The sequence below is a fragment of the Leucopleurus acutus genome (genome assembly GCF_964270905.1).
Source record: "Leucopleurus acutus genome assembly, chromosome: 7".
Taxonomy (NCBI): domain Eukaryota; kingdom Metazoa; phylum Chordata; class Mammalia; order Artiodactyla; family Delphinidae; genus Leucopleurus; species Leucopleurus acutus.
Genome location: NC_139150.1, coordinates 104,893,099 through 104,920,275, shown reverse-complemented (window position 1 = coordinate 104,920,275; position 27,177 = coordinate 104,893,099). Strand labels below are relative to the sequence as shown.

Sequence of the window (27,177 nt, the reverse complement as noted above, 5' to 3'; positions counted from 1 at the left end):
TCTTCAACTGATTAGAGAAGACCCACCACACAATGGAGGGTGTTCTGCTTGACTCAAGTCTACTAATTAAAATGATTTCATCTAAAATACATTTTCACATCTAGAAGCATCTAGAATAATGACTGACCAAATATCTGGGTACCATAGCCTAGCCAAGTTGACACATAAAATTAACCTTCACAAACCATTGGCAGCTCCTTCTTGAATCTCTCTTTTCCCCTAGTTTATCTTATCCTACTTACTTCCGGTTCTCCTTCTGAATTTCTCTGACTTCTTTTTTTTTTACTAATGGCCTTTCCTATTTGGTATATTTTCTGAATGTACACATTCCTTACTCTTATATTAGTTAGTTGGTGTGAGTAAAATTCACTGCTGTGGCAACAACACACTATCTTAATAAGACAAAAGTTTATTTCTCGCATGACAATCCAGTGTGGGTTGGACAGTTCTCTTCCAGATGGTGACTCAGGGACCCAGGGACCTTCCATCTTGTATTACCACTGTCTTCAACAAATGGCTTTAAGGTGGCTGCAAAACAGAAGAGAGAATGGAGGATCACACGTAGGAGAATTTTAAGGGCTGGGCTGGTATACAGCACTTCTACCCCTATTCCATTGGCCAGAGCCCCTCATAGTGAGAGGCCTTGAAAATAGACTTCGCTGTGTGCCCTGGATAGAGGGAGAAGCACAGATCAGGGAGCACGGGCATTCTCCGTTCAGGCCACCTTCGTGGTCACCAAATACCTGTTTGCTCCTTTCTTTTTGCACATAAAACATGTTCATTCCTCCCCAGGAAGGCAACTCAAAGTATGCCCACCACTGAGCTCTAAGTTCAAGCTCTCCCTGTAAGTCTGTCTTTTCCTTCAGGTCTGGGAGTGGCTCCAGTCCAAATGGAGGAGCCTGGATCAGATCATCACAATAAAAACACACATTCAGAAAAGGGAAGAATGAAAGACACACAGTAGCTACGGGTCTGTGGAAATTTCGAGATCCCACAGGTGCTCTAAAGGCCCCTAATCCTGGGGTGGGGGAAGTTCTTTGCTTAGGCCCTCATTCAACTCTGGAGGAAATCTCTTGTCCATTATGTTCTGGGCTATGCCCTCTAGAAGGTTCTTCCTGCTTACCACCCTCCTGGGACACATCTGAAGTGGATGCTGCGGGTGGGAGGTGGTGAGCCTTCCCTGAGAGCTGCTTAATTCTCACAGCCCCTTACCTCCTGGAGCAAGGTTGTTTTTCATCTCCAACTGTCAAGATGACAGGTAAAGGTCTAGGCATGTGGGGTTTTGTTTGTTTCCCAAGAAAGTCCCTCAAAATTTTAGCAAAGTCTCATCTATTTGCTTCGAGTCAGTGTCGTGGGCCAGTGACCACACCCAGAGTTTTTTCCTAGAAATAGTTCTCAAACTGGCTTTATTTCTTTGTTTCCCCTCCCCTGTGCCTCTCTCTGTTTCTCAGAGGGCAGTTAACTACCTTGATGCTCCAAGACTTGACTGGGAAAGTCATCCTTAATCTGACCTTTTCACCAAGTCTAGGTCTTAATGGGTCTTTGCTGCTAGAAAGCTTTCCAATCTTATTTTCTGCCATTTGGGATCTAGAAGCAGTCGATGTTTTCCTCTTACAGGCTCAAATTTTCTACTCTCCCCATTCCCTCTTATTTCTCTTTGCAAACCATCCACTTCTCCAGAGCTCATCTCTGCCTTGTATTGCTTTACCAAGTACAGCCAGGAGCAGAAATCACACACTATCACTTTCTTTCTTTTCTAACCAGTGCCCCCTGGACATGCCTACTTAGTAAGCATGGGGTCTGCTATCCCAGATAACACAGGCACAGTTTACCCAATGTTTTGCCACTGCATAATAAAGATTTTCATCTTTTCAGCTTCTGGTACCAGGCTCCTCACATCGGGCTGCCCAATGCTAAGTTAATGCTACATATTTATGTTCTTATTACAATGGCATCCCGTTTTAAGATAGCGATTTCCATAACAGTGAAAGCAAGGAGCACAGGCTCTAAAAAATAACTGCAAGATTTTAATGACAGTATAGTAATGGTTTATTTCTCATTCGTATCACAATCCGTTGCAGGTCGGGTAGTTCTCTTACAAATGTTGACTTAGGGATGCAGGCTTCTTCCATCCTGTGATGCTGCCATCTTTCAGTAAGCGGCCTCCAAGGTTGCTGTAGAAGGGGAAGAGAGACTGGAGGGCTGTGGGTTGAGATGATCACGGGACAGGACTTGACGAGGCATACAGTCACTACGAGCCACATTCCATTGGCTAGAACTCAGTCACATGGCCCCAACCAAAGGCAAGGGACTGCAAGGAAAGGAGGAAACGTGGATACGGGTGAGTCCTACCATACATTTACAATCCTCTCCCCAACCCAGACCTTTCACAGTTTTTTGCCCTTTCTTCTTCAATAGCATGGATTCCAACTCCATGCAGTGTTACGGCCTTGTTAATGCGAGTGTTTCACCCAAATCATGAATCCTTTGGAAGCCAAAGAGTAAAATACTTTTTGGAAGGCTGCTATACTCACCACGATACCACCTTTCAATGTTTGAAAGGACGAGAGGGCCAGTCCAGGGTAATTCATAGCAGTACTCCAGCAACGTTGGTCATAAAGGAACATCTAAATCCCATTTTCCTATTGGCTTCAATTTAAAATAAGAAATAGAATTCCCTGGTGGGGGGGGATCTATCAACATTTGCAACTGAAGACTTATCCAGAGAAAAATTAAGTTGGCCTCTTTTTGCCCCATTCTCTGAACTATGTGATCCTTTCATGATTTTTAAGTTTCCTATATTTTATTGCTTCCTCCCAGAAATTTCCCTAAGATTCATCCTGTGTTTGGGATTCTTGCCTCACTTTACACTTACCAATTCTGGCATTTTTAAAAAATTATTTTTAAATTTTTTGGCTGCGTTGGGTCTTCGTTGCTACGTGTGGGCTTTCTCTAGCTGCGGCGAGCAGGGGCCACTCTTTGTTGCAGTGCACAGGCTTCTCATTGCAGTGGCTTCTCTTGTTGCGGAGCACGGGCTGTAGGTGTGAAGGCTTCAGTACTTGCAGCATGCAGGCTCAGTAGTTGTGGCTCATGGGCCCTAGAGCGCAGTCTCAGTAGTTGCGGTGCACGGGCTTTGTTGTACTACAGCATGTGGGATCTTCCCGGACCAGGGCTCGAACCCGTGTCCCCCGCAAACTACTCAGCCTGCACTCTAGAGCCCGCGAGCCACAACTACTGAGCCCGCATGCCACAACTACTGAAGCCCGCATGCCTAGAGCCTGGGCTCCGCAATAAGAGAAGCCACCACGATGAGAAGCCTGTGCACCACAACGAAGAGTAGCCCCTGCTCGCCACAACTAGAGAAAGCCCGTGCACAGCAACGAAGACCCAACGCAGCCAAAAATAAATAAAATTTTAAAAAATGACATTTAAAAAAAGCAAAACTAGGGTGAGACTACTAACAAAATAAATGGAATCTTAGATGGCACTAATTGAAAAATTAATTCAGGTAATTTAACAAGTACTTATTAAATACATACTGCATGCTGGACTATGTCTTAGAGAATGGGAGCACAAAGCTGAATGAAAGAGGGGAAACGTTTGAACTATCATCTGATCAATTTCAGTACAATATACTTAGTCAGGATTTTTCAAACTTTTCCACTGCCATAATGATAGAAGTAGCAAAAATATCTTTGAAATCTTTCCTTTTATTTAAAAAATGATATAAAAGTTGCATGCCATAGCATGATGAAACAATGTTTGTTTTAATATAAAAATAATGGTTTTCCTGGATTGGGAGTGGGTTGGTGGCAGGCTGGAGAAATGGTGAGGAACATGGCAGAGGACTCTGCATTAGTACTTTTGTACTATTTGATATTTTTTAATTATATGCATACAAGACTGATAAAAAAATTCATTTAGAAATAAAAATAATAGTTTAAATGACTTCTAGAATATGTTATGCTTCTAAATAGGAAGAAAGAATATAAAAATGTGAATTCTTCCAAAACTATTATGTACTTTTAGTGAAATTATAATTACAATATCATTGTTTTTCAACTGGGCAGGATTAAATGAACATTTATAGAAAAGAATTAATGTCCAAGAACAACCAAGAAAATTTGTAAAGGAAGAGTGAGGGAGATTACCTTCTCAACATTAAATACTGTTTTAAAGTCATGTGATAAAAACAATATATTACACATGAACAAAGAAATCAGAGGAATAAACTAGAAAGTCATTTAAAAATCTGAATATAAAAATTAACACAGTAGAAAGCTAGAAGAAAATTAGAATAACTGTCTATATTTTATTTGCACCTTATTTCCTTTATGGTTCTTTTTCTCAGTGTTACCCAATAGCGCTCTCTTTTTACAGCCAGACGAAAGCTGACAGCCCCTGGGATCTTTTCCCAAATAAATACTGATTAGTTAATGGGCTATAAACTACAATTAATCTCACTTTTGTCCTGAGTGTGTTCATAACTTAATATTTCTTTGACAACCCAGGAGTTGTATTAGGAATTTGCAGGGCCTTACGTTTGCTCTCACGTCTGTCTTTTGTGGTGTATTAGATGCACTTGTCTAGGTTAAACTTTTTAGGGACTTCCCTGGTGGTCCAGTGGTTAAGACTTCACCTTCCATTGCAGGAGGTGCAGGTGTGATCCTTGGTCAGGGAGCTAAAATCCCACATGCCTTGCAGTAAAAAAAGAAAACCCAAAACATAAAACAGAAGCAATATTGTAACAAATTCAATAAAGAGTTAAAAAATGCTCTACATCAAAAAAAATCTTAAAAAAATTTTTTAAACTGTATTTTGAAAGAATGCTAATGAAAGCATCACTTCCTAATATTCTTCTATAGCATTTAATATTTCCATTGCTGTTATATTTTTGCTTTTCTGAGGATAAGGCCCTATCTATCTATCATCTATCTATCTATCTATCTATCTATTTCTGTTTATCATCTATCTATCATCTATTATTTATTCTATCATCTATTATATCTATCATCTATCTATACCTATTTATCTCTAACTCTATCATCTATCTATCTTCTGTTTATGTATCATCTATTGCATCTATCTCTAACTCTACATCTAACTATCTGTCTCTCTAGCTATGTGACATCTATCTATCTATATCTAACTATACCCAATCTACACTATGCAGTATTTGGGCATGTATTACATAATAGACATCTACCTAATAATTTTTTCATTTTAATTTTTTTGTATTGAAGTATAGTTGATTTACAATACCATATTAGCTTCAGGTGTATAGCATAGTGATATAGTAATTTTAACGGTCTATATTTTAGTGAGAGGAAGACATTCTTAAGCAAGATAGGAGACCTAGAAACTATAAAGGAAAAGATAAATTTCACTACTTAAAAAATTTTAAGAGCTTCCATAATCAAAGGTAAAAGACACACGACAGCTTCGGTAAAAACATTTGCAACACACATAGGATTACCTCATTTATTTAAAGAGCTCCTATACACTGGTAGAAAAAAAAGAATGCATTGTAGATCAACTATACTTGGATTTAAAAAAACGATGAATAACCCAATAGAATGAGCAAACAATATGAATAAGCAAGTCACAGAAACAGAAACTTTATTTTAAAATGAATAGTTGAAAACTATAAACAGGCAAAGAGATTAAGGGAGCAAAATGTCATTTTCTCCCACTGGAGTGGCAAAAATGCAAAAGGACAATATCCAGCCTTATGGTCACATAGGAAATGGGTTTTCTCAGAGACAGTGGGAGTAGCTGCTACTTTTTGGGAAAATCATCAGCCAGTATGTAGTAACATTAAGACAAAACATTCTCTTTTACCCTACAGTCCCAATTTGAGAATCTCTTATACCAACAAAGGCACCAACATATTAGGATATATGCAGAAGTCCGTTTATTGTGGCACAGCTTATAGTGACAGAAAAAGTTGGCATGGGAGAATGGCTGAATAAAATATGTACAGTAGTTACTGAAAAGATCTATCTAAGCATTGACTTGGAGGGCTAGCCATAGTATTTTATTAAGTGGAAAAGAGCATGTTGCAAAGCAGCACATATAATCTGATTTTATATTTATTTTAAAGAGAAAAGAAAAATCGCTTATACATTTATATATGTAGTATATATTATGCATATATATTATACATACACACACATTCTAAATACAAATGTAAATAGACATCCATTGCTTTAGAAGCACGAGATTTAGAGGGGAACTGAAAAAAGACAGGGAGAAAGAAAGAAAGAGAGAGAGAGAATGAAGACTGATTACTCACTAAATATTAACTTTTCTCTCTAAATCTTTGAGTAAAACTAGAGCCACTTGCTTCTGTGTCTTTGTGTACAGCCGGCATACCATAGCCTGCCCCGGGGGGCCAGTATAAACCCATTTGAGGATCACAGTTTGTTAAAACATAATGTAAAAGTAAGCAGAGGGGTTCCAGGAACTTCATATCAAATCACATGTAGTGATAGTCTTTGATCGCTGCCCCCTCAGCTGGCCAACCAAAGCTGGTGTCTTCCGTTTGTACCTAAAGCCACGCTAGAGAGACGATGACAGGGTGGAACACCCTAGGGGCAGGGACAAGCAGAGCGAGGGTCTGGTGACCTCACTCTATGAAAAGGAAGTACATTTGAGATAGAATATTTGTTTTCAAATACTTAGAGGGCCTTCTCACAGGGGACAGAGAAGAGATGCAAGGAAGCAGATTTCAACTCGGTGTAAAAACCTGCTAAGATTCCTTTGACCTCCAGTTTTCTCTTCTATAAAGTGAGACTAATACCACACACTCTAGCAATGACATAGAGATGCAGTAGGGATCAGATGGGGCAAAGTGTAAGCTAGGAATTCATAAACTGGAAAGCAGTGGTCCTCAACGTTGGCTGTGCATTAAAATGACTTGGAGGGTTTAGGAAATCCTGATGCAATCTCCGGCTGCACCCAGATCACTTCAATCATGACTTCTGGAGGTGGAATTCAGGCATGGTTAATTGTTAAAGTTCCCAGGTAATTATATTGTACAGTTCCAATGAGAATCACTGATCTAAAATAATTATCCGTTGGATTCCAGGTGGTTGTGGAAAACGTAGATTTGACCTGAGGCAGATCTGGGGGCCAATTTTAAAAAACGCTCATTAGTCTAAGAATTGGAGCTAAAGGTTAGCGTTGACCAGCCCTGGAGTGAGATGCAGCTGGCCCTCTGTATCTGCAGATTCCAAATCTGTGAATTCAACCAACCACGGATTGAACATATTAAAAAAAAAAAAATTCCAGAAAGTTTCAAAGAGCAAAGCTTGAATTTACTGAGATTCTGATAACAATTTACATAGCATTTACATTGTATTTACCAGTATTTGCATATCATTACAGTGTATCGTATATTATAAGCAGTCTAGAGATGATTGCTTATAATATGTATAAGCAAGAAGTATATGGATGTGAGTAGATTATATGCAATCACCATACCATTTTTTTTTTTTGCAGTACGCGGGCCTCTCACTGTTGTGGCCTCTCCCGTTGCGGAGCACAGGCTCCGGACGCGCAGGCTCAGCGGCCATGGCTCTCGGGCCCAGCCTCTCCGCGGCATGTGGGATCTTCCCGGACCGGGGCACGAACCCGCGTCCCCTGCATCGGCAGGCAGACTCTCAACCACTGCGCCACCAGGGAAGCCCCCACTATGCCATTTTTGTAAGAGACTTGAGCATCCTTGGATTTTGGTCAATAGCATGATGAACAGTGAAGATAGTTTAAGAAATATTTGTCTACTTATAGGTCCACGATAAGCAACTCAGGAGAGACTAGCCCCAGATTTTTCCCAAAGAGATCTTATTTGGGAAGATAAGGGAAACATATCGGATGGAGTGAATGTTTCTGGACTTTAGGTAGGCCCTGAAAAAGCAGTCAGGATGCCTCCGCATCAGCTGTGGGCTAATTTTATCTCATCTGATTTTATTATCCATGACTTTTTATCAGCCCATGATTGACTGAATACACCCAAATAATAATTAGAGCCTGGAGAGTGATTCTTTTTTTTTTTTTTAAAAAGATTGTTTTATGCCACTAAATTTTGGGGTGGTCTGTTATATAAAAATAAACAACTGTATTAGCTGCGCAAGCTTCAAACATGGGAGCCATAACAGGGTACTTACTGTTCTTGTCCATTTCCAGCTTGTTCCACTTCTATCAGCAGTGGTTAAGCTGCCGCCCTGTTGGTGGTGCAGAGCTGGACCGCGGTGGCAAAGGTGGGGTGCATAGCAAAGACATCGCATAGCAGGGGAGAGAGGGTGGGCAAAGCATTAAGAGATGAACAGATAAATGTAAAGCTCTTTACTTTCCCCCAGCCCCCTCTCCGATGGTCCCCGACTCCAAGAAGAACATCAAGCCCAAAACCCCAAACCCGACCGCCTAAGTCCATGATGGGAGAAAAATGATTAAACAGCAGCGTCTGCCAAAATGATGATGAATTCTATATGAATCGGCCAAGTGACTCAGCAGCTAAATAAAAGCTTATCTCGAGTGTCTGGGCAAGGGAGCAGGTGGTCCCACTCTGCTCTGTGGTCAGTCCTCACTGGTATTGGCAGGCCCAGGGTTCAAGAGAGGCAAGGTCCGGGAGGCCAAAGGGCTGGGGAAGAATCTTGCACTCAGTGACGACGCAGGCAGCGACAAGCCCGGGGCACCACTGGGAGGAGTGACTAGCTGCCTTCAAATATCTGAAGGGCCAGCAGCCGGGAGATGGATTGGTTTTTCTCTGTGTGGTTCCAGGGGACAGAGCTGGGCTTGGGGTTGTCCCTTGCAGGAGCCAGACTTTGACTCAACAAAGTCTACACACAGCTAACTCTGTAGACGGTTTTACTAGATAATTGCTCCCATGGAGGTAGTGAGCTCCCTGTTGCCAGGGGCATTCAAACAGAGGCAGGATGACCACCTGATGGGAATGTGGCAGCAGTGGCATCAAGTAGTTAAGAATGGGCAGTTAAGAATCAAGTAGTGGAATCTAAAAAAGGGTACAAATGAACTTATCTACAAAACAGAAATAGGGTTGCAGATGGACAAAACACATTTATGGTTACTAGGGGGAAAGTGGGAAAGGGTAAATTGGGAGATTGGGACTGACATATACAAATGACTATATATAAAATAGATAACAAATAAGGACCTACTGTAGAGCACAGGGAACCCTATTCAATACTCTGTAATGGCCTATATGGGAAAAGAATCTAAAAAAGAGTGTATATATGTGTATGTATAACTAACTGGTTCACTTTGCTGTACACCTGAGACTAACACAACACTGTAAATCAACTATATGCCAAAAACAAAAAACAAAAAACAGAATCAAGTATTGGGTGAGGGCTGTACCAACTGGCATCTGTGATCTACTTAGACTACTTAAAACCCAGTGATGCATTTATGGTGAACTGTTTTCCTGAAAGTTTAATCTTCTGAGCCTTGTGTGCTTAGCAGCGAGCTAGAGTCATCAAGTGATCTTTCCCAGAGGACCGCAGTCATGGCTGTGAATCATGTTATTTTCTCCCAAACCCTTCTTCCTCTCCTCCCTTCCCCTACTTCAGCTGACTAAGGCAGATCTCCTTGCCTTGTCCTCCAAAGTCCGATTTTTAAAAATATAATTGTTACAGATTTGTGCCTCCTGTGCCAGATGCTGGGGGAGCTGCAGAATAGAAAAGTTACAAGGAGCGTGCTCAGAGAGACTTCTTCTGGCCTTGGGCACTGATAAGATGCTAAGGAAGAGGCACTTGCCATAGAAAATGTAGCTGTTACTGATAATTCAACTTTTTTTTTTTTTTTTTGCGGTACGCAGGCTTCCCACTGTTGTGGCCTCTCCCGTTGCGGAGCACAGGCTCCGGACGTGCAAGCTCAGTGGCCATGGCTCACGGGCCCGGCCGCTCCACGGCATGTGGGATCTTCCCGGACCGGGGCACGAACCCGTGTCCCCTGCATCGGCAGGCGGACCCTCAGCCACTGTGCCACCAGGGAAGCCTGATAATTCGACTTTTTAAGGAAGATAAAGTGAAGCCTCAGGGGAGAAATATTGTTCCCAATTGTCGATTGATTTTTTTTTCCTTCTGAGCTGGTGATCTTCTCTCACTTGGCATTGCCCTGGGTTAGGGTGAAGGGGACCTCAGAGATGATACATTCCAGATTCCTCATTGTCCAAAAGGAAGAAACTGAGAACCCAGGAGTGGGGGTTAAAGTCTTTGGTCCAACCAAGGTCACCCAGAGCCTCGGGACAGAGCTGAGACTGTGGTCAGAATTCCATGCGCCCAGCTCAGGTCTTCCCCCCATCCCCTTTTTTCTCACAGGCCTACAAGCTCCCTCTGTGCTCCTTCCTGAAAAGGGTGGGGTCCTAGTTGCCCCTGGACCTTGGGCGACCAGGGACTGGGCCTTAGGCTGTATCTCAAAAGTTGTGACCAGGACAACTCAGCCCCTGGCCATAGAGCTCTCCTCTGAGCCCTTCATCTTGCGGGGTTTCAGTCGGCCAGCAAACCAAGCTGCCTATACCTGCCCTGCCGACCCATCTCCCCCAGCCAGTATAAGAACCACCCTCCAGCCCCTGGACCTTTCTCCTGGGGCTCAAACATCCTAGGGTGAGAGTGTGTGGCTCTGTTTCTTCCCCAAGAAGTAGCTATGCCTGAGGGGCTTCTCAGTTAGTCCCCTCCCCGCCAGGGCGTGGTGTGACGCCTCCTATCCCTGTTCCACATCAAAGCCCCCTGCCAAAAAAGTCCTTTGGCAGGGCTTCCCTGGTGGCATAGTGGTTGAGAGTCCGCCTGCCGATGCAGGGGACACGGGTTCGTGCCCCGGTTCGGGATGCCGCGGAGCGGCTGGACCCGTGAGCCATGGCCGCTGAGCCTGCGCGTCCGGAGCCTGTGCTCCGCAACGGGAGAGGCCACAACAGTGAGAGGCCCGCGTACCGAAAAAAAAGTCCTTTGGCAAGATTCCTCCTGAGCCAGCGGAGGAAACTTGGGGCTGGTGGAGATCAGTGACTCCCTTGTAAGCAGGGCCAGCAGCATAATTTGCGCGTCCCCGTGCACAATGACAACGCAGGGCCCCTTTTGTTCAAAAACTCTTAAGAATTTCAAGACTTGGGCAGTAGCTCCTCAAAGTGTGGGGCGGCAGGGTCCCGTGCTCATGAAGCCCGCCCTGCTTGGCTGGGTCCCAAGTGGATGGGGAAAATACTTGCTTAACGTCCAGGAGTCAAGGAGCCTGGGAGGCCTTCTAGTTCCCCATATGGATGCTGTGTTCATCCCTAAAAACACATTTCTGTTTCCTCCCGGCCAGCAGGTCTGCCAAAGGACCACCAGGTCAGGTGGTAGCTCGGGAAGCCGGCATTTTGTACTTCCTGTGTTTTAGCACGACATCCCTCTCCATCACACCCACGTTATTTCTGACGCTGTTCTACTTCAATGGAGCCAGAGGAGTGGCGCGTGTTGAATGCGAAAGATTAACGTTCAATTGGGCAGCGGAACACTGACGTTCTACTGGGGACGAGGCACCAGCCAGGGGCGCAGAGCATCCCTCCATCTCTGCGGAGCTGGGTGCCAGCTCTGCACGTTAATTCAGGCTCTGCCCTCCTGGGGGCGCAGTGCCCCAGCTCTGAGCCCCCGGGGACGGGGAGCCGGTAGCGGTGCGCGCCCGCACCCCAGGGTCTGTCTCCGCCGGAGCCTTTCTTGGTGCTGATACGCGCCCCCGCGCCCCCTGCCGGGTGCTGCACCGGACATCCACCCGCCCGCACCTCCGAACCCCCTCCCGCACCAGCTTCCAGAAAGCTCCCGGTGCTTTCTACCGCATTCTTTGGGCGTGAGTCATGCAGGTTTGCAGCCAGCCCCAAAGTGGGTGTATACGCAGCAGAGCGCTATAAATACGAGCGCCTCACCGTGCTGTGCACGCGGCGTCGCCAGGAGGAGCGCGCGGGCACCGCTGACCGGTGAGATGTCCCCACCTTTCCTGCCCCTGCGCAGAGCCTGGCCGGGACTGATGAGCGGGCGGGGGGCGGCACCCAGGCGAGGAGAGGACGGCTACTGGGAGTCACAGGGCTGTCAGAGGGGCGCTTTAGATGGAGTCGCGGATCCAGGGAAGGGAGGTGGTCGGAGCCCCATCACCAGACAGCGGAGCCGGGACCGAATCGCCGGCAGACAGGCAAGGGACTCAGGAAGCCCTTTGTTCATCAGCTCCAACCACAATTCTGTGGAGTAAACGGGATAGATGTAAGGATCCTCCTTTTGTAAAGACGTGGGAATTGACACTTGGAGGACTGACGCTGTTGCCCGAGGCCAGACTAGTGAGTGGCAGAGCTGGCCTGCACTTGCAGCCGTCCTGCAGCATCTTCCTTGGAAAGGTACTGAGCTCCAGGGGTGGTTGTCAGCTTGCGCGCATGAGTCATCTTGTTTGCTCGCGAATTCTCTAGCTCTCTGGATTGTGTGTTTATAAGTAATGATGATTTGATTTAAGTATATGTTGCAACCACTGAAATCCTACTCTTTCTGCTTCCTAATGCACCAGGGTACATCAGAGAAACATCACACAACCTCCATCAGACTTCAGACATCTGATTCAACTGTCTCATTTTATAGATGATAATCTGAAGCCTGGAGAGGTTTAGGACCATCTCCAAAGATAGACAGCAAATAGGTATCAGAATTGGGATTAGAACCCAAGCCTTGACCTTCCAGAATTTCTGGACCTAATGAAAAAAAAGAAACTTATTATTATTTTTTTTTAAGAGTGAAGTTTGGAATTTAAGAGTAAGTACAGATACTATAAAAGGATGCTCGCCAGAGTGTTCATGATAATAATAGTGGGAAATTACAGACAATTTAAATGCCTGGCCTTGTGGGATGGCAAAATAAAGTACATCAGAAAAAGGACTCTATTACACAGCCACAAAAGTGTGCTTTTAGAGAGTATTTGAAGATAGTGGGTGTAAAGGATCCGATTGTATGCAAATGCATAGAAAAGAGGAAATATACCACAGCGCTAATGTTTGCCTCTCGATGGTGTGAATTACAGGTGAATTATCTTCTCATTTTTCTTTTTGTTTGAGTTTTCTGCATTTGGGGAGGCAGTAGGAGAGGAGCTTGGGCTTTGGGCTTTAAACCCTGCAGCTTGCCCGCTGTGTGACCATGTCCTCCCCACGGCTTCCTCTGGGGAAAGGAGGGCCTTGGAGTGGCTTGTTCAATCAGAGCAGTTGGCAACCAGGCACCCTGGCCAGGAGATGGGTGGGGAGGTGAGTCAGTGCAAAGGGAGGGCAGTTTGGCTGCGCAGCCGCTGTTCTCCTACTGTCCTTGGACTAGTATCGATATCACCTGCAAGCTTATTAGAAAAGCAGTCTCTGAATCAGAATCAGCATTGTAACAAGACTCCCGGGTAATTCGTAGGAGCTGATCACATCATGGAGGCAAAGCCCACAGTCGGGGAGGGACCACAGGTGACCTTTGTGTACCTGCTTCAGTTCCTCTGTCCCTCTCCCAACACACCACCTCCTCCCGCTTCCCCGATAGATACTGCCAATGCCCGTGATTGACCCTACGTCAATTTTGAAGGAGTCGGAATTTCCTATGATTACATAAGACCCTTGGGTTTACAGAACACACTCCCATCTCTAAGGTCTCTATTAGGTCCATTTTACAGGTGAGGAAACGGAGGCTCAGAGATTTAAGTGACTTGGTGTCAAGGAAACAACACTGGACTGGGGTTTGGGGGGGCTGAGTCCTCATCCTGGGGTTGTCACCAGCTTGCTGCAGGCCTTGGGGAGCCGCATCCTGTCTCTGGGTTCGGCCTCCCCTCTGAGGAGGAGGGATTGGGCAGGAGACAGGTCTCTCTCCCAGCTCGGAACTCGATGGCTCCCACGGCCCCCAGGCTCTTGGTGGGAGATCCTGTACTGACCGCTGGGATTCCAGACTTCTCATCCAGAGCTCTTGCCTTTGGCTGCCCTGTCTCTCTTTTCCTCAGGACCCAATGCCCTGTCTTCTGGTCCCAACCTATTTCAGAGGCTCATGTCTGGATTCTCAGAAGTCTTTGCTATGGGGGGCCTCTTGCTGGAGGGGTGTTTCTCGCCAGCTCTCTCTCTGGCATGACAAAGGCCCTGTCCCTGTTTGAGGCGTTTCAGGCTTCGGCAAGCAGCTAGGACAGAGCCACGCAGACCTGAAATAGCACCCTGGCTCAGCTGCCCGCTCACCATCTCTGGGGAAGGCGGTGACCCGCTCTCTTCTCCCACGCTGCTCGGGAACCACAGCCTGGCTGCCTTACTAATTACGTCTCAGGAGAGACTTGCCTTATTAATATTCTCCCAAGGGTCCAGATGGGCCTGCTGAGCGGACAGCAGCTTCTGGATGTGCATCATTTCAGGAAGGGGAGACCCCCTTCCCATTCTCTTAGGGGAAACGGGTGAGTTCAGATGAGCATTGGGGTGAAGGGCAGTGCAGGGGGAGGGGTTTCTGTTTTGCAACAACTTCAGCTTCTGGGAAAGGGTCCATTGTGTAAGACCAGCTGGTCCAGGGCTCAAGGCAGCTAGCCGAGTGGTGGTGGGAGGACCCTGGCACACACCCTGCTGTGGGCTTAGAGGGACTGGCTGCGTGAAAGGGACCTGGCAGAGCAGAATGGCACGTCCTCCCACAGGGACTTTTCCTGGGGAGGTTCCTTGCCCTGCCCCCCCTCCGCCGTTAATCCTTTGGCTTTGCCCCTCCCTCTCTATTCCCTGAAGACAACCATCCTCCCCACCTTGTTCTACTCTCATCCACGCTAGGGATGACAAATGGATTTATTTCCCTGTAGCAACCCAGAGGCTGTCACTGCCTCAGACCCTTGAAAAGCAATTTCAGGAGGTGTCGAGCCTTGGTGGGGACAGTGCTGTGATTGATTGGTGATGCCTGCTGTGGGCAGGGTGGGTGATGCAGACAGCAGGGGGCTGTCTGTGCTGTGGGCTGCAGTCCCCACTTTAGGGGGACGGCAGAGGCCAGCTGAGTGACCCAAGAGAGGTGTTTTCAGGGTTGGTTTGATGTGAGCAGGTATCATCAGATAGATGCCCTTTCTGGATGCAGAAAGCACATGTGCCTTTTTTAGGCATAGTCAGCTATTATGGGGGACAAGGAGAAGGAGGAAGGAGGAGGGCGGCTCGGACCAGAGCCCAGTGGCTCTGACTCTGGAGTTCTCGTTTCTTCTATATCAGGCTGCTGTCCTGTGGTTCCTCCCCGTACCCACTTCCTCCACTTTCTTTTGAAGGGGCCCAGTGGCAAGTCTGATACTTTCTTGTCACTTCCCTGGGATAAAAAGTCGGTGATGCCAGCTGCGGGGAGAGTGGAGGGCAAGGCCTCGGCAGGGTTCCTGGGAAGCCGCACAGGCAGCAGGCTGGGCCCGTAACCAGCGGGCTGTCTAGCTGTTACCATGACAGTCCCCTGTTCTCTGCAAACAGAGGCGTGCTAGGATTCCAGAATTGGAGAAGGAGGCAAGATGAAGACTCTACTGCTGCTCGTGGGCCTGCTGCTGAGCTGGGAGAATGGCAGGGCAATCTCGGACAAAGAGCTCCAGGGTAAGTGACCAGGCGTGCTCTCCTGGCATGCTTCCCTGTGTCAGGGCCCCAAGGGTTAAGACCACCTTTGTCCTGTGCATCGGATTGGGTTTGCTCTGCCCGGGCCCCTCTCTGAGCCGTCTCTTGCCGGCCTAGGCTCTCTGTGGTCAGGTGGGCTTCCAGGCAGTTTCAGGGAGACCCCAAGCCCTTTCTGGCTGCTGCAGCTCGTTTGGCTATTCCCCTCCCCGTCTGCTCGGTCCGGCGTCCACACCTCTTCCACGAAGCTCCATGAAGCCTGGACCATTGGAGCCCCTGTGGATTTCCCCTTGAGTTTCCATAGCACTTACTACCTGTATCCACACCTTTCCACCTAGAAAACCAATGCTCCGGATTCAGGTAAGGCGGAATATCATTCACTACGAATGATAGAGCCCAGCTGGTGGTTCCCCTCTGCTGCCAGGCCTTTCCTGAAGCCTGTCTTCCCTCTGCCCCACTCTTGTCCTATGAGCTGACTGACTCTCTGGGAGTAATAGTTAAAAGCCCAAGCGTTGAGCTCAGAGCTGGGTGGAAATCTGGCTCCGCCCTCCCCAGCTGTATAACCCTGGGTACGTATCTTGATCTCACTGCGATTCTTTATCCTCGATTGTGCAAAGGGGTGAAGACAGTGTCAAGAGTATTAAATAAAATGCACGTGAAGTGTCCAGCTCAGCATTTGGCCCAGGATAAGAACCAGAGAAGCATTGGCTGTTACTTTCGGTACTTTGGTGACATTGTCTCATTACATTTGTCACACGGTGTGGTGTCTGATCACAGTCTCCTTGAAGGATGGTGCTATTAAGTCACCTCTGTGGCCCTGTCACCTGACACTGCATCGGAATAGCGAAGTTCAGATGTTTGCTTAAACTGCATTGCAGAAAGACTTGTATCCACAATAACACTATTTTATATTTTGATGCTTAAACAGTTACGCTGCCAGGATTTTTTTTTTTCCCTTGAAAAATTTCTTCTGCAGCTGGGTAGGCTGCTTCTCCAGAGCTCCAGGGGCGGATTGGGTTGTCCCTCCTCTGGGGCGTGTCCGCTCCGATGGTTTGCATTTCTGAGCAGCTGGGTGTAATCGATTCTCTGGCCCTGGGTCTACAGTGAGCCCTGGGATGGAACCTGTGTCAGGGCAAAGCTGGGGCCGGAAGGCTGCCTGCCAGGAGGATCCCAGCCATGGCAGCCCCTGGGCCCACTGGCCTTTCTGACCATTCCAGCCGGTTCCAGGGTTATATCCCCAGCACCATCCCTTCCTCTGGCCTCATCTACCTCCCTGCTCTTTTCTTGCAGAAATGTCCACCGAGGGGAGTAAGTACATTAATAAAGAAATTAAAAATGCTCTCAAGGAGGTGAAACAGATAAAGACCCTAATAGAACAGACCAACGAAGAGCGCAAATCATTGCTTGGCTCCTTAGAGGAGGCCAAGAAGAAGAAAGAGGTAAGAAGAGCCCGGGTGACCCCCACCTTGATCCGCTGTGCTGGAGGGAGGGAGGGGCCGTTGCTCTTCCGAACGCCCTGCCAGGTTACTATGGTGACCCGCAGGCCTTCTCCGGTTGTGTCAGCTGATACTGGGGCTGTGGTTAACAGATAGGGAAGGTTTATTTGCTTTTCAAAGCTTCAAGCAGTGAGATCTTGGATCTGGTTTTGTTACAAGCCTGGCCCAGGGCCTGCCGCCCAGATTCACTTCAGTAGATTTTTCTAAACCCAGACTATGTGTAAGGTCCAAGGCAGGCTTTGGGTAGGGCCTGTCACTGTCACAGGTTAGGAGAGGGGTGGCACCCTACCTTCAGGAAGCTTATCTAGGAGGGGTGATACCTTCGGGGGTACGGCAGGCGCACGCTGTATTGCCCAAGGCTCTATAGAGTTCTGGACTACTTCGTAAAGAGACACCTAGGTCCAATGGTGAACATACAAAACGAAAACACTATAATTCAATAAGGAGCTTATTTAAAAAGTCAATAATGTCCTTCAGGGTCTCCTCAAAGCCTATTCCCATTGCCACCCTACCGCTAATGACAGAGATGCTGAGATGGGGCCCCCTGCCACCTTCATGATCCCTGATGCATAGAGTAAAAGCATTATAAAGACTCAGAAAAGTTGTGCAGTAAAGGAAGCACGTGTAACTTCATTTAATCCAAGTGTTTTCCAAATCGAATTGACCATGGAATCCAGTTATTTTTCTCCTGATAGCTTGTAGCACAATTCCATGGAAACCACTTAAGGAAATGTTGGCCTGGGTGCAGCTCTAACTTTCTTTGAAACTTAGTACCTTTCTTGGTATCAGTATTAGTTCTCATCACACTGTGAGAAACCTAGAGCCCTTGGAGAAGTGGCAGGTCCTGTTCATGAATTTTTGCGCTTCTCATTGGAGTTTGATATTTGACAATCCAGGTTCTATGATAAAGCATATCAAGTTTGGAAAAAGGCTCCATGACTTCTTAGTTGAGGAATATGCGAACCGGAAAGAAAGGAATTGGGCAGCAGAGTTGACGCCTGTGAGTTGGCCCAGTTGGAGGCGTGGTGGCCATCTCGGACGAGGGGGGCAGGGGACACAGAGCAAGAGAAGACCTCACATATTCAGATATTCATAGTGTAGCTTTGCTTTGGGGTGTGGATGGTCTACTTAATTCTTTGAAGAGTAATACACTCATTTATCAAGATTTTAATATAGAAAAGCAGAAGTTTTTCCATAACCCTTTTACCTAAGGACAATTCACTTAACATTTGATCTATTTCTTACTACATTTTCTCCTCTATACTTTTTGGACAGTGACTATACTCAAACTCCTGAATTTTTAACATGAAAAATGCTTATTATAATACTTAAAACTTACTACAAACATCCCTTGTAATGCTGTCCTATCTACCTTTTGTAGGTACCACAGTTTCCTTAACTTGTCCCCTAGTTTTGAGCATTGGGGTTGATTCCAGTATTTTTGTTGCCACACATGAATATTGTAACAGATGTCTTCAAGCATATGGATTTTTCCTTTATTGCAGGAATTCCTTGGGATAGATTCTTGTAGAATTACTGGATCAAATGTCATGGTCATCTTGGAGAGTTTCAGTAGTAGTGGTGACTTTAATTTTGGAAGCTTACCTATTCCTGTGGCATGCCGGGGACCATGGTTGCAATAGAGAAATAAGATTCAGGGAAGCTTTGAAAGATGACGTTTAAATTCCAGAAGTTGAGACTAGGAAGTGGGGTATTAGCGAGAGGGAAGTCCTGGGGTAGAGACTGTAAGTGCAGTGTCAGAGAAAGGAGCTGTCCAGATGAGCTCTAATGGCTGGAAAGGACTAAGGAGCAGTTGGATCTTGAAGGCGAGAGGATGTTAAGAGCCAGATGGGGAGGGAATTCCAGGTGGGCAGATGCGGGAACACGTGAGCCAGAGCAGGGGTGGAAATAAGCGCCCCATGTGGCCAGGTTGGGCCGGGGGGCCAGCACCACGGTGCCTGCTTGGGGAAGGGGAAGCCGTGGTTTCTGTTGCTAACCCAGCCTCGGTCCTCCTGCAGGATGCCCTGAATGACACCAAGGATTCTGAAACAAAGCTGAAGGCGTCCCAGGGGGTGTGCAATGAGACCATGACGGCCCTCTGGGAGGAGTGTAAGCCTTGCCTGAAACAGACCTGCATGAAGTTCTACGCGCGTGTCTGCAGAAGCGGCTCGGGACTGGTGGGCCAACAGGTGACAAGGGGCCCCGCTTCTTCAGCACAGCCTGGGCTCTGGTTGGGCAGTGAGGAGAACTGAATATGCTTCTTTGGTTCTGCACCCAATTCCAAGTGTGGGGATTTCCCCATCAAGAATTTCTCCCACACTGGCTGGGTGTCCTGCAGTTGAACTCCGCTCTGACCCCGTCTACCCAGAGACAGCGTCGGACCCCACGGGCTCAGGGCTCAGTCCCACAGGACGCCTCCCCATCCCCACTGCCAACTTCAGCCGCCGATCACAAGTCCAGGTGGTCACCTGTGTTTCTGATGGACTGGCTGTAGATTAGAGTTTCCCATGACCGCCCCCTTGGGTTCAATTAATTTGCTAGATGAGCTCATAGAACTCGGAGAAACATTTTACATACTAGATTACTGATGTGTTGTAAAAGGATATAACTCAGAAACAGCCAAATGGAAGAGATGCCCAGGGGGAGGGATGGGGAAAGGATGGGGAACTTCCATCACCTCTTCGAGTTCAACAGTCTCCTGCATCTCATTGGCACATGTGTTCATCAACCCAGAAGCTCCCCAAGCCCATCCTTTTGGGTTTAATGGAGGCATCATTACATAGGTACGATTGATTAAATCATTGACCATTGGTCATTGATTCAAGGTCCAGCCCCTCTCCCCTCCTTGGAAATCAGGTGGTGGGGCTGAAAGTTCCAACCCTCTAGTCCTAGGGTTGGCTCCCCTGGTGACCAGCCCCCATCCCTAGGTGCTTTCCGAAAAGTCACCTCACTAACATAACAAAAGACACCTTTATTGCTCTTATCACAGGAAATTCCAAGGGCTTTAGGACCTCTTTATCAAGGACCAGACCAAATATATATTTCTTATTATAAATCACAATATCACAGCTTCATTTCACATGCAGTTGATTAGTTCTGGCTGCATTGGGGCTCAAAGCGCTGTGATCAATTGGTAATGTCTGCTATGAGTGCAGTAATGTGGAGTCATGAAAAGCACCTGTGCCAGGTATTTGCCGTCTTCCGAAGACTCTCATTCAGCAGTTATTAGCTGCCTAACGTAACAAATGGCTCCACGGAATGGCAGAGCCCTGCATCCACTTAAACAGAAGGAATTATGAATTTTTATTACCCTATTACTGATCCTCCCTGTCCTGCGGCCCTTGCTCAGCTAGGGCTCATGAATTTTGCCCTTTCCAGGAGTCCCGTCAGTTGGCCCTTGGCTGAGCGGGCTTGGGGATCACCAGTGGCCAAAGAGGACAGCAGACTAGTCTCATGTGACGGGCCTTGTGACTCTCTCGGCCTCGCAGGTCTTCCTAAGCTCTTCCCCTCGGGGTCGGTAGAAAGGAAAAGCACTGACCTGGACAGCTCAGAGATGGGGAGCCAGTCCCAGCCTGGCCTTCTGCCGCCTGCTGTGACTCTGAGTTGCCCCGGGTGCAGGCAGGAGGGGCCGGGCCTGGCCCGTCTTGACAAGGGGGAAGCACCCCTGACTGTCCCGTCTCCTGTCGCAGCTCGAGGAGTTCCTGAACCAGAGCTCCCCCTTCTACTTATGGATCAACGGTGACCGCATCGACTCCCTGCTGGAGAACGACCGGCAGCAGGGCCACGTGATGGACGTCATGGAGGACAGCTTCACCCGCGCATCCAACATCATGGACGAGCTCTTCCAGGACCGGTTCTTTCCCCGGAAGTTCCAGGACACTCAGTATTACTCGCCCTTCGGCTCGTTCCCAAGGGGATCGCTCTTCTTCAATCCCAAGTCCCGCTTCGCCCGGAATGTCATGCCTTTCCCCTTGTTGGAACCCCTGAACTTCCATGACGTGTTTCAGCCCTTCTTTGACATGATCCACCAGGCCCAGCAGGCCATGGATGACCACATGCATAGAACTCCCTACCACTTCCCGATGGCGGAATTCCCAGGAGGTTAGAAGGATGGGATGGGAAATCACAATTCATTGAGATGCTAACCCGTTAGATGCTCAGAACTGTGGCCGGGGCTTGGCATGTGTCATCTGAATTCCACCCCCAGAAACCTGGGGAGGGTGCTCTCATCCCGGTTTGATGGGGAGAAAACTATGACAGGATGGTGAAGGAGCATGTCCAAGGGTTCACAGCTGATAAAGTGGGAGCCGGTGAAATCTAGCCCTGCAGGATTCAGAATCTGTGTTCTTTCGAGTGTACCAAGCTGCTTGCAGCAACTGGAGGGCATGACATTGACTCTTTCCTCTAGAGAACTAGACCCCTTTGTCTTGGGAACTCAGGTGGCTTTATGTGGACGCCATGCATATATTGGTGACAAATTATATAATCAGCTCATGGTACGGTTAAGAAAGCTGTTTGTGGCTGTAACCTTAGGGTCTGGTAGAGAATGGGCACACAATGAATATATTTTGAATGAAGGAACTCTAACATGGACACGAGAAGCCAAAACTTTTCAGAAGTGATTTCCTTCATTGAACCAATAGACACTCGTTGGCCAACCCCATCTCCTAAATGCTACAGTTTGACCAGCACTGGTCTGTGGCTTGAAACGGATTAGAAACACAGGAGGGTATTGAATTGAACGAGGAGTTTACTGCATATCCATAATGGGGGGCTCCCTGTGTTACAAGGAGGTTCTAAGGTGGATCCTATTCCTGCCTTCAAGGCGCTTGCTGTCTGACCCGGGGAGAGAAATGAGCCAGACAGAACGCAGAGCAGAACGGGTTATGATGCCAAAGAGAAGTACGAGCAGGCAGGAGACGTGCCAGCAGGTGGGGATGGTGGGGGAGGGGGCCGAACCCAGCTCAGGGGGCCCTGGGGATCACCTGCTGGTCCCGCTGCAGGGAGCCCCGATCCGAGCCTGTGTCTGCAGGCAAACAACCAGAGTCCAACCTGCTCTGCCCGCAGAACCACGTCAAAGGGCCAGACAGTAGTGTGGAAGGGCTCTGGGAGATCGCGGTGGTCCATCTCTGTGTCGCTCTGTATGACTTTGCCTTGTGTGTCTCCAGAAAACAGCAGTGACCGCACCGTGTGCAAGGAAATCCGCCACAACTCCACGGGATGCCTGAAGATGAAGGACCAGTGTGAAAAGTGCCAGGAGATCTTGTCCATGGGTGAGTCGGGGGGCCCCGTGGTCTCCTGTGTCCTCAGGTCTCCAGCACCTCACTAGGGCTGCATTTATGGGCTCAGACGGATGGGAGTTCAAATGCCAGCTCTGTTGCCTTCCAGCTGTGACTCTGGGTGGGGGAGTCCTTTGCCCAGCTCTGCTTGGGTCCCCATCTGGGGTCGCGGGTTAAGATGAGGGGCTGTCCCTGAAGTCGGACAGAATACAAGGTGCTTACCACATGATCCAGCTCACGGTTAACAGGCTGACGGTGGCAGGAGCTGCCGTGCTTTTCTAAAGAGCTGTCATCCTTTGACTTCCCTCAGTTCGTCTGTTCCCAAGGGCCAAACATAGTAGACATCCTCATGTTTTGCTGCAGACAGTGAGAGTTTAGGCAGTGTGGATTCTGTTAAACAAACTCTTCCCATGTGTGTGTTACTAAACACTCTTGTAAACACTTTACATTTACTCTTTTTCCTGGAACAACCGGGGTGGCTACAGTTATCATCCCTGTCTTACGGAGGAGGACACTCAGTCAGAGGTTTGGTGACCTGCCCAAGATTACATGACGCCCTGGGGGCGTTTGTGGTGTGTTCCCAATCAGTGCTGCTGTGTTCTCTACCCTGAACACGTGGGTCTCTCCTAGTGGTACCCTAGCTTCCCGGCAACTCTACCTTTGGTAGGTTGGTCCCTGAGGCAGAGGAAATACCTCCCTTCGGCTGTTTCCTTCGGTTTTATCAGGGGGACTAAATTCTTCTTACTTGGAAATAACACCTATAAAAGCGGCGAAATACTTCCTGGCCGACAACAGTCTATGCTCGGAAAAAGTTAATTGTTTCCCTTGTACCGAGCAGATCGATCTTACGGCTTTGCTCTTACTTAATACTTTTTGGGTTTGCCCGGGCAGGCCTTCAGAGTCTAGCTAAATATTCCTAGTCTCATTGCTGTGATTCTAGAAGCTACTGCAAAAGAAATACAAGTGCTGTAAGAGGCTGATCTATGAAGAAGCGAGAGGTGAGTACACAACCTCCTGGGTTTATCCCATAAAACACCACGATTAGAAGGGTGTAAATCACACCGTGAGAGAGTCACGTTAGGGCCAGAAGAAGAGACCTACAGATCCCCACGCTCAGACTGGCGCCCCGGCACTGATCTTAATGTTCACTGATCACAGCTTCCTGAAACAGCGGTTTTCTTTTCTACATTGAAGAAGACTTATGACCCCTTATCTAAGGTGCTTGCAGACATTTGAGCAGGTGCTGCCCGGGACCTCCAGACAGGAATTTCACAACTTCGGTACTACTGGCATTTTGGACCAGGTCCTTCTTTGTGGCGGGCTGTCCTGCGCACTGTGAGATGTTTAGCAGCATCCCTGGCCTCTACCCACTGGAGGCCAGTAGCCTCCCACCCTCACCCCAGTTGTGACACCAAAAAGGTTTTCAGACCTTGTCAAATATCCCTGGGGACAGCACCGCCCCAGGTGAGAGCCACTGCTCTAGACCGCTACCCAGTTCTCAATGACAGTCCTTATTTTCAATGATTCCCTGGTAAGAAGAGTTAAGTTTCGTCATTATATACCTTTTTCAACCGAGTTTATTGTTAATAATCCTATGTCTTGCCCCATCTGACATTTTATTTTATTCTAGTAGAAATCATTACAGCCACCATGGTGAAGTGTGCAAAGAACTCCCCCTTTCCCCTGACGTGCTTGGGTTTGATGTGCTCTTTTTTGGGGATAGTTTTCAAAAATCAAGGGAGAGAAAAACAGTAGTTTTTAAAGGAGAGAGAGTGGGTAGTTCCCAGCCCTTACCCACCCGACAACCTGCAGTGGGCACTTGGTGACCAAAAGCAATGAACTTCCCCGCTCTCTGGTGAGCTTGGTGACCAGCCATGGTGGGCAGGTGGGCAAAGCCCGGATGCCCAACCCCAGGCTACTGTGCTCTGTGGCCCGAGGGTCCTGACTGGCTCTTCTGCTACCCAGGCTCCCGGGGCCAGAATTTCCAACTCTATAGATATAGGCAAGCTTGGAGAAATTTCCAGAGCCACAGACTCAGAGTAGGAAGAGCCCAAGTTTAGGAGTTAAAGCCTGGGGTTCAACATCCTGCCCTCGCAAATCGTTCATCCTATGACTTTAGGCAAATGAGGTACCGCTCTGGTTCTCAGTTTCATTCTTGATAATACTTCACGTCAGAATACATCTGACTATTAGAGATCACGGCTATCCAGTGCACTTGGTGGTGCCTGGTACATAGCAGGTACCATGGCAGCTACAAGTAACATCCACCGTTTCCTGAAATGACTAATGGAGGGAAGGAGGGCAGTGAGGTCTGAGCACATGGAGCCCTGAGGTCCGTGCTGCTTGAGGTGTGGGCAGTGCCCCTCATTGCTGGTCCCCAAGGGGACAGGGTCTTGCACCCAAAGAGAAATCAGTGATGTCACTGAGACAGTTTAGTTCAGATGACATCGTCTCCCAGGACAAGACTTTCTCAATGAAGGACGCGCATCCTGATTTACATGTGGGGCGAGCCTTCTGTTTTGTCTTGAGCTGCTAGCGAACACTTGGTGGACTGGAGCTTGGAGTAGCTCTGCCTTAGCTCTGCCTTAGGTCCTGGCTGCATGAACTGGTTGCCATTTGTTTTCATCCCTTTTTAGCTCTCCCTTCACGTTTCTGTCGTTTGTCTTTTTTTTTTTTTTTTTAATCTCCGGGCAGACTGTTCAGCGAATGACTCCTCTCAGATGCAGCTGCGCCAGCAGCTGAACATGTCCCTGCAGATGGCGGAGAAGTTCAGCAAGCTGTACGACCAGCTGCTCCAGTCCTACCAGCAGAAGATGCTGAACACATCCTCCCTGCTGAAGCAGCTGAACGAGCAGTTCACCTGGGTGTCCCAGCTGGCCAACCTCACGCACAGCGACAGCCAGCACTATCTCCAGGTCTCCACGGTGAGTCTGTCCTGGCCACACACTGAAGCTGGGCTCAAGGTGTTGTCTGGAGCTCATGTGATCCTCCCCCAGGGCCGAAACGGGGTGAAGATGTTCAAGAGCGCATGTCTGCTTTTCACTGAGCATTTGTTGTATGGCAGGAAACAAAAACCTCAGGTCCAGTGGTGCATGGAAACCTCATCACTCAGTGACGTGGAATGTCATGAACCCATTTTACAGATGAGGAAACTGAGAGGTTCAGCATCTTACCCAGCATCTCCTATCTGCAGGGTGATCACCTGGGTGTTTGTTTGAACCTGTCTGCCCGGCTGCAGAGCTAGTGCCCTTTCCGGGGAGCTGCCTTCCTGCCCCATCCTGCCTAGGATGGCTCATGAATTGTCCCATCGTTCTCCTCCAGTGATAAGAAGCTTCCCTCTAGTGCTGGGAACCTTTTCTTTTTCTTTCCCTGATTCCTCTTCTACCACCACGTGGCCAGTGGCTCCTCAAAGGAAACACGTTTTACTCGGTGGGGCTCCCCCAGGGTGGTCCTTCGTGAATGACATTTACACCCACAAACGAGGGTCTCTGAATTAGGGCATTTCTGTTCACCAAGTTGCGCAGGTGTCGAGGCGAGTAAAAAGCAAAGGGCTCAACTGATCTGAATTCATAAGCCTGGCTCCAGGCGCCAAACGGGTCCGTGTTGGCCGCTGTTTCCGCCCTCTCGTGACTTTTCTCCTTTTAGGTGAATTCCCACAGTTCCGACCCCAGCGTTCCCTCTGGCCTCACTAAGGTGGTTGTGAAGCTCTTTGATTCCTACCCCTTCACTGTGACGGTCCCACAAGAAGTCTCCAATCCTAAGTTTATGGAGACTGTGGCAGAGAAAGCGCTACAACAATACCGCCAGAAGAGCCGGTGAGTGTGCGGGCCTCACCTGCGGTCCCTCTGGGCCCGTCAGGTCCCTGGGGACTGAGAAGAGGGCAGAGGACCTGCCCTGGGAATCGCTGCTCCTGTAGCCACAGCGCAGGCAGGGAGCCGCGAAGTTACTGGGAATTTTCTCCTTCCTTCGGAGGATGTTTCTTCTGGGTTGAATTGGAGCGTTGGTTGCTGCCTCTCTGTGAATATCAGGCCTCACCTTCCCCTCCCCGCCTTCTTTTTCAGGGAGGAGTGAGACGTGAGCGTTGCTTTTCCAAGTATGGGGGTGTCTGTGTCCAGCTGCCCCCGCAATGAGCCACAGCCCCCTCTAGAGAGCTCTGCACGTCACCAGCTGACCAGGCCCTGGGCTCGAGGCCCTCCTGACCGCACCCAGCTTCTCCCTCTGGATTTGCACTGTAATGCCTGCATTTGCTGATCACGGGAAGAACTTCCCCGCATGCCACTAACTCAATAAACCGCCTTGTAATCTGAATGCTCTGCTGTGTCCTCTTTATGCTATTTTTGTTTTGTTTTGTTTTTTTTACATCTCCCACACACTTTCATTTGGGTGTGGAAGAAAAAAGGAGAAAAGAAAAAGCAATGGCTAAGATGGTATGTTCTCATATAGTTGAGCATAAAAGGAGTGGGACAGTGAAGTTGACCCAGTTCAAAGATTTCTTGCTTTTAGGAAGAGAGATGTTCCCTATAGCCAGCTAAAAATACGTTTCTGAAAAATGAATCTTTTCCATTCCATTATAAAGCAGATATATTCTGATGGGGGCGCAGGTGATACCCGAAGGAATACATTGAAAATTAGGGTGCAGAAGGGGTAAAAATAAGGCATACCAGTTATCTCCATACATAATTGATATTTTCCTTCTGGAAAAAGTAGTGCCCCCCCAAAACAAAATGAGGTAATTTTCTTTTAGCTGTAAGAGCCTAGAATCCCTGAGGCACCTTCTTGACTGTGGCATTGATTGGCCACTGTCTGTCTATACAAACTTTATATC

The 27,177-nt window shown here is 47.9% G+C and overlaps 1 protein-coding gene across 1 annotated transcript; it reads left to right on the top strand.

The window, feature by feature from the left end:
- The first annotated feature begins 11,867 nt into the window (after positions 1 to 11,867).
- On the top strand, positions 11,868 to 26,660 carry CLU (clusterin). Its single transcript, XM_082843481.1, has 9 exons — positions 11,868 to 11,962; positions 15,446 to 15,562; positions 16,868 to 17,016; positions 19,092 to 19,262; positions 20,763 to 21,174; positions 22,242 to 22,346; positions 25,047 to 25,276; positions 25,998 to 26,167; positions 26,414 to 26,660. The coding sequence occupies exons 2-9, from the start codon at positions 15,484 to 15,486 to the stop codon at positions 26,421 to 26,423; spliced, it is 1,326 nt and encodes a 441-aa protein (XP_082699607.1). The 5' UTR covers positions 11,868 to 11,962; positions 15,446 to 15,483; the 3' UTR covers positions 26,424 to 26,660.
- The last annotated feature ends 517 nt before the right edge of the window (positions 26,661 to 27,177 follow it).